The following is a 12,381-nucleotide window of genomic DNA, read 5'->3' as shown; positions in this document are numbered from 1 at the left end:
ATTTATATAAAAATATATATACACACACTATTCTATTCTATATACTATTATATTCTTACCATTCTTTGATGCCTCAATGTGTCTGTCATTTTCTGGTTTGCCTGTGAGAGCACTGATCAGCTGAAGCTTCTCTCTTAGCTTTGATACCTGAGAATCTCCAGTTCCCGTTTCCTGAATATGTAGAAAAAAATGTTCTTATCGAATACCCCTTCAGTAGATAGAGAAGATCAGGAAAAAAAGTAATTTAAAATATATAAGTACTTCTGAGTGACTTGGAGGTCTCCAGGTTAATCCAGTTTAAAATTATAAACAAGATTTTAAAATTTTTCTAAAAAAATCAACCTATGGAAAGATGTAAGGAACAAATTCACATGATCTGTAATAAAGCAATAGAATCAGTATCTCAACCTGAAAAGTAAGCAGCTATTTTGCAGATACCAATATCAAAAGAATCAGACATTTAATTCCGTATTTCTTACATAAATGAGCAAGACTCTGAAAAATCGTAATATAAATCAGTCAAACATACTTGAAGCGAGCATTTATACATTCATTAAAATTGCATAATTGTTTTAGATGTTTGTCTGCAGTACTGACTACCTTAGTGGTGGAGTCATTATATTGCCATCAAAGTAAGACCACCACATTTTTTTAACCTGGAGCTCCTTTGCTCTTTTTATGAGCAGGTTCCAGATTATAGATTGAGTTCACATCAATCCAAGCTTAGAACTGACAGTGTAGCCAGTTCACTCACCTGCCTTCTTTCCAGAAGATGTAAACTAGTTATCCCCAGCCCACAATTTGGCCATTCAGTTGGTCTGTTAAACTCGCTCACAGCCAGTCATCAGATCATTACCGAGAGGCTGCTTTCATAAATTCCTAGACTCCACCTGTGCAAAGTTTCTTTAAGTCAACCCAATAAAGTTTTTAAACAGGAGTAAATGCTGTAACTCCCTTTGCAGTGTGAACCCACAGTAGTTGGGCTAGCTTTGCTGAGTGCATGGCAATGGGTATTCAAATGAGTTGGCTGCCAGAGTCCTCCGTTCCACTGGACCATGGTCTGAACATCCCAAGATTCTTTCAGCTGCACAGAAGGATATTATAGCAGCTCTGCTATGTCATCCCATATGTAGTCAGAATGGGAAGACTTCCAACTACTGCAACTTTTCTTCCATCTTGACTTCCTGTTCCCAATATGGGGTGGGGATAAGCTGTCCTTCAACTCTGGACTTTCTTTTAAAAGAAACTGGATCAGATTAGCTTGCTTGCAGATCTTTCCTCAATTAAGTCTCATTTAAAGCATGATTATAAAGACAATGACATACAGTGAATTTGTATTTCCTTACTTTACCTTCAGTTCTTTATTTGAATGAGTTTCATTATCTAGCTGATCTTCATTTTCCACTTTTTGAGAGGTAGTTGCATCATTCCCCTAAAGGAAAAATGGAGAAGAGCCAAGTTTATTCGTGTACTTAACTACTTTCTACAATAGTTTCTTTCCTTCGAATTTGGAACATAGGAAGCAGGAAAAAAAAAAAAAAACAGGACAAACACATGCTAGAATAAACATAAAAACAGTAGATTAAGTAATTTACTACAGCAACATCAGCATGTTCCTTATTGCTAAACATACAGAGCATGTTCTCAGAGACTGGCCCCAGTATGGCATACAGAAAGCACTGGAAGGATTTATAACATATTTAGGTTTTGGAGGGGGGGGCTGGGGGTTAGCATTAAGCACCACTGAACAATCCAAAGGCCCACCTAGCTCCTCAGTGGTCTTAACAGACCCCTTACATGCCAGAGTGCCTTCCTAAAACATAGTTCTTTAACTATGGGTTAAAGAACAGGGTTTGTGAACCCTGTTCCATTAAGCAGTCACCCAAGTCTTAAATGTCACACCATTTCAGACATTTTTCTGTAGATTCTGCAGGGAAGAAATTACTACTTCAGAGATAGTCTTAATGTTGGTTATCTGTTCAGAAATAAGGAACAAATTGCATCCTTTTAAAATGAAATTCTAAGTGTCTCAGGTTTCATTCTGACGTGTTCTTTAGTTAGGTTTGAAAAGCTGTACCCATAGCATATTTCTATATGCTATCTTTCATATCTTATCTATATGCTATACTTTCTAGTATTGAAACTACTAGCCTAAGTAGACACTCTTAGTCATTAAATACTTACCACACCGGCAGACAAGTTCTCTCTCTTGATCAGATTATTCACAGAAAGGGGAGAGTTTTCTAACAGCATGACTCTCTGGCTAAGGTTACCAATGACTGAATCCACATTTAGAAGCTTGATGTCATTGAACTTTTGGTACACCATTACAGTATTATTTAGCTCCTCCAAAGCTGCATGCAGCGACTGGCTTTCCTGAAATATAAAATGAGAACGTGTCTGTTTACTCAGCCTCTGCAACACTCTTGCTATTAACAAGATGGTGAATAACCCAGTTTAACCAGGCAGACTTCAGACTGGCTTTCCACCGACACTGCTGAAAACATCCAGCTGGAAACTTCCAGAAAGTTATTCCAGCTTTCAAAGTTTCAAACTGAGATTTTCCTCAGGGCTAACCTCTTTGTTGCTACTGTAATCACTTCAGCTGTGCCAGCAAACACAGAGAGCCTATTCATCTAATTTTCCAGGGCAAGCTTAGTAACTACACCAACGATTTTCCCAAGAAACTATGTACTAGGCATATTTATACAGAAGATTCATTTTTGAGGAAGACGTCAAATGTATTAAATGTAAATAAATGCAGTTATTCTATTGCAAGCCATTCAGCTAAACACCCACACATTATCTTTCGTTTGTTGCTGAATCCCTGCTTTCCACACCTCATTACATTGAGGGTGACTCAATACATGCCACTCCCAAATTTGCTCAGATTGGCAAGTACCATAAAAATCCATTTGATGAAAAGCCTTTAACTCATTTCTGTTTATGTGAGCAAAGTACACCTATAATATGTTTGATATGCCTCAGTCTTTTTACTCCTCACCCAGTTACAATATAAAAACTACTCTGAGTAGGATTTGCACATACACAGGAACAAAATACAGAAAAATTATCTTATATTTCATTTTGAAAGATGCTAGCTGTATTGTTTTGATTAAAAAAAACCATACTTTTTCGTACAGTACATTACTGCAAAACACACAAAAAAGTTAAATACCAGTGACACTTGTACCAATATTCCTTATGGGAGGGAGAGGAAAAATACCTGTCTGCAATTTTCTGTCTGGTTTTGCTCAATCCTTGGCACAACAGTGGAGGAAAGTGAAGGTATCTGTTTTAATTCCTTCTAAGGAAAGAAGTAGAAAATTATGTTACCGAAAACCTGTAAAAACAATACTAAGCTGTTAATAACTGCAAGGCTGTAGCTAAGGATGTTTTGCTACAGTTATAGTCACTCATGTCTGTTGTGCATGCAGTATTTTAACTAGGCTAACACAGAGTTTTCTCTTTCAAACACATAAGGTCCACATTTATTTTAATTAAACCCCCCAAGTTAGCTCTTCTCCCTTTAATGAAGTATTATGATACACATTTCACTGCTACCATATACAGTCATATCTGCATGTTTTCATTCACTGACTGAATCAAGTTTTTTTGTAAACATGTCTAATTAATAAGAATACTTGCAGATAAAATCTAAAAGTAATGCTGTATTGCCATTTAGCTAAAAAACTTTATTGTCTCAGTTAGCCCCAAGTCACAGGTCAGTATAAATACAGTGAGTAGTTTGTGGTAAAGACGGTCAGTAATTTCACCCTTATATGCAGCCTTAACTCAAACAACAAACAGTATTTCAACGCTTTCACCATATCCAGTCTCTAAGACAGTGCCATGCAGTAACCTGCATCACACAGAGCAGAGATTCCCAAGGCTCCACATCTGTGTAGTAGGAAGCAAAAATCTGCAGGATAGGAAATATAAAAGCAGCCAACAATTCTGGCTACAGAAAAAATACATGCTTGACACCATACAGGAGATGCCACAGAGGGATTACAAGATTAGCAGTATATTAATATACCAACCAGCACCTACTAAAACTTCAAAAGTATTTCAAAGGCTTAAGGCAAAACTCCACACAGTTCTTAAACTTGCTTCATATTAGGCAGGTAACTGTTAAAACAGTGTCAAATCAGTACATTTTCTTACCACATCATTCTGGAGTATTTCTATCGATTTCTTGTATTCTTCAATAGCTGTCTGTATATTTTCAACATCATGAGAAACACTGGTAAGCGTGCTACCTATGTTTGCCACAGTCTGGAATAAAGAAAATGACAAACATCTCAGCCTTCCTCAAACTGCACTGTCCCAAAGTTTCAATCTGCTAAACACAATGTTTTGCTAATGAAACTGCAGGCAGACTGCCACAAAAATATGCACATGAATTTGTAAGATTCAGAACTTCCATTGCAGACAAAACTGCAAATTATACCCATCACATCTCCAGGCCAATAAACAAAGACATGCTCTACACCAGGAGAGCTTAAGCTACTAACCAAAATTATGGGTTTGCTACTCCCACTCCCAAAACAATACAAATGTTCTGGCATTAATTAAAAAGAAATCCTGATATGAAGACATCTTACCTCCTCTCTACATGGAGTATTTGTATTGAATAACAAGGATGCTGACACATCCTGCCTTAATTGTCTTTCAGGGCTACCCATCACACACATCATTCACTGCAAAACTAGTCTGACAAAGGTTGCAGATTAGATTTTCAAGCAAGTATTGCTTTTTTTTTTTTAAATGAAAGAATAGCTCTGAAGCACCAGGAAAGCCCCTGTGAATTCTGCAGGTACAGCCAGTGTGCTGTGACAGCTACCTTTGCTGACTACTCCCGACTGATCCTTCCCATGCCTTCACCTATCTGAACTCCTCCTACTCCCAGCTCTAACTTCAGAAAGAAACTATTCTGTAAAGCTGCACTGGTGTTTTAGCAGCTGACAGCATAGCCCCTATCAGACTCAAACTGTCAGCTACAACATCCACAAACACTAGCAGAAGTTACGGGACAGAGCATGCCTCTATGCTTCTCATTATATTTTTAATACTTTCTTCAGTCATTAAAACAAACGGAACTCATGTAAAAATCCCCCTTTCCTATGACCCTGTTATGCTCATAAGCTCAATGGCACTGCAGTGACCCTCTAGCTACCCAGACTATATTCAAACAATATCCACACAAATCTTCCTCCAGCTCTTCATTTTGCAAGTCTGAACACAAGTTCCGTAAGCAATCTCTCTTCCCTGAGGACCTCAGGACACCTTTAGCACCTTTCATCAGTCTGAACCAAAGCCCCTGTCCAAGAGGAACTCCCTCAGTAATCCTTCAGGAATCCACCAGCAGCAGGCAGGTCCCCATTTTCAGTACAACAGTATCTACAGGGGAAAAGGCTTAAGAAAACCAAAATCCTATTCTAAGAATAGCAGCCTTTTCTTCCAAGAAAGGCAGGTAATTCCAAAGACAGCTGAATGCAATGGACAGCTGAGCAGGAGATTTTTCACCAGGGCTATCAAAAGCCAGGCTATACCCACTGAAGTCCTCCTGTGTGACAGGAGGTAATGCAGCATGTACACAGGGGTCAAAAAGAAGTCCAAGTCTTGAAACCTGTCACTCTTCATTAACATGGCACTTACAAACCATTAAAACTATTGTATTTAAACCCTCAGACTGTTTTTCTACACTCACCACCTCGCAACATACCTCCTTGAAGGATTCCAGCTCTGTTTTTATTATATCAGCCTTCCAAAACAGAAATGCAAGCAAGATGGCGTCAAGAGAGCAGCAGAAACAGACACCACATCTAACACCTTAATTAGGCTCAACAGCAGAGACTGAAAGTATTCAAATGTTCCCAAGATCCTTTATTTTCATGAAGCGTGACCAAGGATGGACTTATTTCAACATGAAAAAGCCTTGCTGTTCAGCAGATCGCAGCAAGCTGAAACCTGTTGGCCCTAACACTTTGTCATGTAGTGTACTGAAGGGAGTAAGAGGACATCAAGGTTTTGCTATATTTACGAAGCAGGTGCAGGCTCCAGACTCTAGGTACTGCCTTAACACTTACTTCTGATATGACACAGTGAATGAAAATCCCACATGCTCATAACAGCAAATTAGAAGCTTAGGAAATAACTTTGTACTCCTCCCAGAAAAAAGAAATCCTAGCAGCCTGATCAGCCAAACCACCCTAATTGCTTTGCATATGACTAGCTTGTTGGTTATACATTCATTTTGTAGGGATAGGAAGTGAGAGGTGGAAACCCACAAAAGCCACAAAGACAACTGGACTGACATTAGGTGTTAGCCCAATATAAATGTCTATTGCTAAACAAACAGAACTGCCATGGAAAAGCTAGAGACATTTCAACAAGCCCTTCTTTTTACCAAAACAAACAGAACAGTTCTTCATTAAAGAACGCTCAGCCAAGGCACACGGTAAGACACTGTATTAACCGGTAAGACACTGTATTAACAGAAGTCACTTTAGAAGTAAGCCTGTGTTACCCAGTAGGTCCCATCTTCCAAGGCATTGCCAGAAAACCATCCCAGTGCAATTCACATTTTGCTGTGCATGTACTGAACACCAAGAAAGCTCCCATGCTAATGTTCCATGCATACTGCTCCCAAGTTAGACTCCTACCCGCCCCAAAACTCTAAATGCAGAGCTAGATGTAGAACTATATACTGCTCAAGATGAGGAAGTTTTCCAGAAAGCAATCCATCTTCTTTTCCAATTAAAAAAAGCTAAACAAACCACCTATTTGCAAGCAGAGTTGTAAAACTGCAGACAGACTTTTGGCAAGTGTCTTAAATGATATCAGGATTAGCAACCTGGAGGAAAGCAACCAGAAAGATCATCTCCAAAGTAAAGAAGTGATAACATAATACAACCAGAAACAAAACGCTTCTCCAGAAAGGGGCAACCAAGGCCTTAGAATTTTTTATCTGCTATGCATTATCATAGGACCATACAAGGTCAAGTATATGAAGAAAAACAAGATGGAGAAGCAAATATTCCTCACATGGAATTAAGGCAGTAACTCCTGTTGTCACTCCTGTCCCCAAGAGCTCAGCTGCAGCTTAGCTGCACAGAACACGTTTAGCAATAGTCACATTTACAGTACTTGCCTTCTGAAGTTTCTCTACTGTGAGAGGAAGAGAAATCAGATCAGAAGCAGACTTTATGTTGTTTTTGAGATGATTTACTGTTGAGGTCAATAGTGATATCTAAAAACAAATATTTAGAATTAGCCAACATAATCCTGATTCTGACCTTCCCCAATACTAATGACTTAATTTGTAACATTAAAACACAAGGCAAGACAAAAATATATACATACACACAAAAAACCCCTGACTCTAGGTTTTAAGTCCTGCCTAGGCTACATGAAAAATATTCTGCCTCTTGCAACAGACACAAGTTTTTTTTTTTTTTCAAACTGAATGAAAGACATAGAAGCCCCTTCTTTTCAATAATGTACCCTCTGCCCATTTTACATTAATCCCCTGTTGCCCAAAAAAGTTTTTAAAATTTAAAAAATTGTGCAAGAAGCCTTCACGTGGAGAAAACAGTCATCTACTTCTGTATTTAGCAATCAAACCTGCCTGGCAAAACCCAGCAAAGGCATGCAACCTCTCCAGCTGAGTGACAGGCAAAGAAGCTGCACGTATCACCCAAACCTTCTGCTACAGAACTGTGACAATCTAGGTACAGCAGGTTAGATCCCTTTCTGTCAAATGTTTGAACCAGAAGGCAAGTTATTCAATGGGTCTACAGGATTATTGATTCATTCCAATTGAGAGGCTGTCAAATAAATTAAAAACAACCACATGCTGGTCATTCATTTCTAACACTATCACTTTAAGATCAGTTGGTAGCCATCAGTAGTCAAAATGAAGAAAAGTAATTTCTTCTCACATTTGACAACATAAAAGCAGAGCTGATAAAACCCACTTTCTTCTGGTTAAAAACAAAAAGTTGTTTCACAAGCTGAGGAAATGCACAAGATCCTAATTTTACATTAGGCCAACACTGATCAGCTGGTGTGCAGAGTCTCTCGTTCCACAGCTGTGAATATTGGCTGAAGTAATTCCCAGCAGTGCATCCTAACAATTTATGGGAAAAAAAAATAACAGTAACTAAATTTTGATCTCCAGAATAGCTGGCTCAGACTGTAACAAGACCCTGAAGTAACTTGAGGGCCTGCAAGAACCATGTGCAAGTTTATTTAACATCCAGGTGCAGATGATAGCATATTAAAAGTCCAATGAAGCACCTAAATATCTGTGGATAATGCATATTATCAGATGCCAAGGAAAGCATGTCAAATTTTCAAATATATTTATGTGCCCCATTAAGCACTTAACCACTGCACAGGACTGAAGAAAAACCAACCTGAGCAGGCACCTCAGTACTCTTAAATTCAATGCAAAGCACCAGTGTCAGGGAGGATCCCCACACACACATCTTGATACCACTAACTGTGAGCAGTTCTGAACTTTTACCCTCCCAGGTAAGAATTTCACTAAAAGCCTTGCTCTGGATGCTTTGTTTTGAAGCATGAGCCAATACATCAGCTGAGGAAAGAGCTTTCTGTTAAGTGGCTTAGTTCTAGCCATGTAAACAGAGCTAAGATTTACACCAGCTCAGATTCCAAGTGTGTACTAGCAGATTTTATATTCCCAAGACACCAGTACTTCACTTGTAGCAACATGGACTTGTACCGATTCGGGTAACCTCTTTCCATGCTCGTGAAGTGTTTGCAGACACTCTCAGAAACTTGAAATGTCAAATCTCTCATCATAAACATCACAATTATTTGGCAGGAAAAAGAAGAACCGCACAGTTCTCAGGTTCTTTTAAATTCTGCCTGAAGTCTTTCCACCAATTCTGTAAATTCTCCTCTTTGAGCATCCAGTTGGACTGATCGTAACCTTTTTTTGCTTGTTTAATAATGAGGCTTATACTCCATTTTAACATCTAGAATAAAAGTTTAAGCATATGGTTATGGAAGTCCCTAGAGAAAAAGCTCAGTACTGCACTTGAAATTAATTTCTGTAAAAATAAATTTAAATTTAATATTTTGTTATTTTTCAAAACCAAGCACTGATTCTCCTCACCTGTTTATTGATCTCTGTGATATTTATCCAAATTTTGTTTAGTCCCAGTTCTCCAGTTTCAATTTGTTCTAGTTGCTTTTGTTTCTGCACTAAATCTTCATTCAGTTTAGGAATTTCTTGAAATGATGTCTTTTGATTAGATTCCACTAAAAAAAAAAAGAAAATAATTAAATTTGTTTTCAAAAAAACCCACAAAAGTCCACGTAAACAATGCTGAAAGGTAAAAGACAAATTACAAGCAACATCTACAGCAGTGAGAGGCAGCAATAACAGTTTCTACATATGGGTTTACTGCCAGTTCAGAATTAAGTGTTTGTTCAGAATCACAGTTCTTCTTTGTTTTAAGAGTACTAATGTCTGCAGAGAGAATCCAGAGAGACCATACTAAATTTAACACTTTGCAACAGCACTGTCATTCTGGCAAGCCTCGTCAGGTCTTTATTTAGTGCATTTATTTTACATTACTTTCACAGGGGGACATGAAATAGTAATGGGACTGTAAATAAGAACTGCCAACAGCCAGGGCAAAGGAGGCATGTGAAATGAACCTCAGTGTCCTTTTCAAGCCTGCAAAGGGGCTGCTGACGATGAAGTGAATTCCAAAGAGATTAACGTGATTACAGTTGTTCCATGTGACGGAAAGACAACTGAAAAAAAAAATATATAAGCTTACACACTAACGTCTCTTGGTAAACAAATCAGTAAACAAGGTCCTTGGAAATAAAGTCAGTTATTACTGCAATTAATACCACAGGAAGGAGGAAGCATGCAGCTCAAACCAATTCAAGTGAGGCTCAGAAATGCTGCTCTTCCAGGTCTACAGTGACTAAGCTGTTCAGCTGCAAGTGCTATTAAGCAATCCTAAATCCCTAGGTTTGGGAAACAAGTAAGTAAAGGTTTTGAGATGGAGATGACGGAGTTCTCCAAAACCTGCACCTCCACCCTGTAACAAAGCACTGGAATGCTCCAGAACAAATCACCATCATTCAGACCACAGACTGCCAAGACCAGTGGGACCTACAAGGTATGTAGCTGGCAGCTCCCACAATAAATTTCCTTGTGTGACTCATCCAGTCAAAAGGAGAAACCTTCAGGACTGCTTCATGCCCATGGTGTGGATGCCCAAAACCACACACCTGGAAAGCTGTGCATCTTCAAAAACCCACTTCGCTTTTCTTGAAGCAAGTCCTAAAAGTAATTTCTAGGTACAGAGCAATCTGCACTGATCACTCAAGATGCAAACAACACTTTTGGTTAAGTAAGACCTTGAGAGGCGTATTTTAGCCAAAACAGACTGAGCGCTGTACGTTTGACCCAAGCAGTTCACGCTGAATCTGATGTTTCAGAGGCTCTCGTAGAAAAATTACTGTTTTGCCATTCTCACCATGTACAGTGAGACTGCACTTAAGAGCTTTTTGCAGTGCTAGGAAGGTTAAGTACAATATGCATTCATAGCATCATTACTAACAACTGAAGGGACACACCACAATGACTTCCCCTTACCCTCTACGTACTAAAGATGCAAAGAGGTCTTGTTTTTAAAAAGCTCCCATACCATACTCAGTTTGGTCAAAGGGTCGATGAAGATTAACAAATACTGCCAAGGGAATTTGCTCTTCTGGGGAAAAAAGTCTGGATGAAGCTTCAGAGGAGGAAGATTCTTTTTCCAAACCTGCTGCAGGACAGACTAAGCCCTTGCCTTTGTTTCTCCATCCACCCATCCATATGCAAACAACAAAATTTGAGCAAGAACAGGTCAATGTGAGCAAGACAAAACATTCAGAAGATATGAAGAAAAAACACAATACTGAAGCAACATTTAACTTGCAGTAACACCACAGAAAGTATTAGAGGTTTTTAAAAGAGCTTGAGACAAGAATGTTGTTTCCCATTTATTTTGGGGGAGAAAAGCATCAGAATCCCTTAGACTGCTTTTATGGGGCTGATCAGAACTTTTTCTTTTTGAAAAGCAGTCCTCTAAAGCCTCAAGTCAGGAATTTTAGGAATGTATGTACAAGCAACTACAGGCCCACCTAGTCCAGCATCCCTGCTCCTCAGGAGATACAGAGCAGGCAAGAATATACAACACTTGCCTTAGGTTCGCCCAGCCTGTGTGTGGTTCTGGCTCAGAGGACTCCTCAAGTCAGGGGCAGTTTGTCTACTCAGCACTTTCATGCTTTGAATAAGCAGAAAGGCAACTAAAGCTCTTCATACTGCCCAAAGCAAATCTGAAATATATAGTTACATTTACACTTACTAGTTCGAAACTTCTCCTTTATTGCATCCAGATCCTCCTTGAGAGCCACCTGCATCCAGACTAAGCCAACGCACGCTACCACGCAAGCGGCAAGAATGACAAACGCACATAACGGGTAACAGAATTTGCAGCATCGTAGATAGTCTCCCCTGGGTACAAGATAAAGAACAGGTTGTGACTATTCAACAGTACCTAAAAAAGTTTTATTTTAAATGTCGATCTATCAAAGGGACAGCGCTGGAACAGCATATATGTGTTTTGGCTTATAATTGCTAATGAAGAGCTTTTCCATGAATAAATAAGAATATACAGTGAGATCAGGGCTATTACTTTCTCTTCAGTTCGTCATCCTCAGGAGGCACATTTAGTGTATTTAAGAGCAGCTGTCAGTTTTCCCTTAGTAAAATTCCCTGCTCTGCTCACAGACTTACGTTAGGAACATCTGCTCGATAGCTTGGAAAGCAAGTTTCCAGAAAGGGTATTAACTGTAATGCTACAACAAGAACTTCCAGATTATCCTAAACTGCGAAAGCCTAAACTTCTCTGCGACATGCCTACTTTTAGTTATCCTTAGAAGCCCATTAATAACGTAGTTACTTAACTGAGAAGTTTATTTATTGGAAAAAGAACATTGTGTCCACAACAAACCCAGCACTGCGTCAGCTCGCAGATATGGGATTGTGCCACGCTGAAAACACGGGGATAACTGTGCTCAGCATTTCACCCAGCTGCTCCCGAGCTGCTCTACAGACTTGGGCTGCGGTGAGCATAGAACAGAAGAAGAAAAAAAAAAAAACAACAGAAAACAAGAAGAATAAAGCCAGAGGACGGGTCAGATCTACTTCTACCCCGAGCCAGACGACCTGTTGGACTAGACACACTTAGGATAGCTTCGGGTCTTTCCAGGAAGCCCCCCGCGCCCCACAAGCCCGACACCCGCGAAGCTGACCGGCTGAGAGCAACGCAGCCGCCTCCA

At 39.3% G+C, this 12,381-nt stretch overlaps 1 protein-coding gene across 1 annotated transcript; it reads right to left on the bottom strand.

Moving 5' to 3' along the window:
• Positions 1-59: 59 nt before the first annotated feature.
• EFCAB14 (EF-hand calcium binding domain 14) lies at positions 60-11,554 on the bottom strand (the record flags this gene model as incomplete). The annotated part of the gene is made up of 8 exons (XM_010292487.1): positions 60-171; positions 1,352-1,432; positions 2,185-2,376; positions 3,227-3,307; positions 4,168-4,278; positions 7,157-7,255; positions 9,149-9,294; positions 11,406-11,554. Coding segments are annotated over 8 exons (971 nt in total), but the record flags the coding sequence as incomplete, so codon positions are not given.
• Positions 11,555-12,381: the final 827 nt, after the last annotated feature.

This window comes from Phaethon lepturus, unplaced genomic scaffold (assembly GCF_000687285.1).
Source record: "Phaethon lepturus isolate BGI_N335 unplaced genomic scaffold, ASM68728v1 scaffold54228, whole genome shotgun sequence".
Classification (NCBI taxonomy): domain Eukaryota; kingdom Metazoa; phylum Chordata; class Aves; order Phaethontiformes; family Phaethontidae; genus Phaethon; species Phaethon lepturus.
The sequence above is the reverse complement of the archived record's forward strand: the minus strand, read 5'-3'. Positions and strand labels throughout refer to the sequence as shown.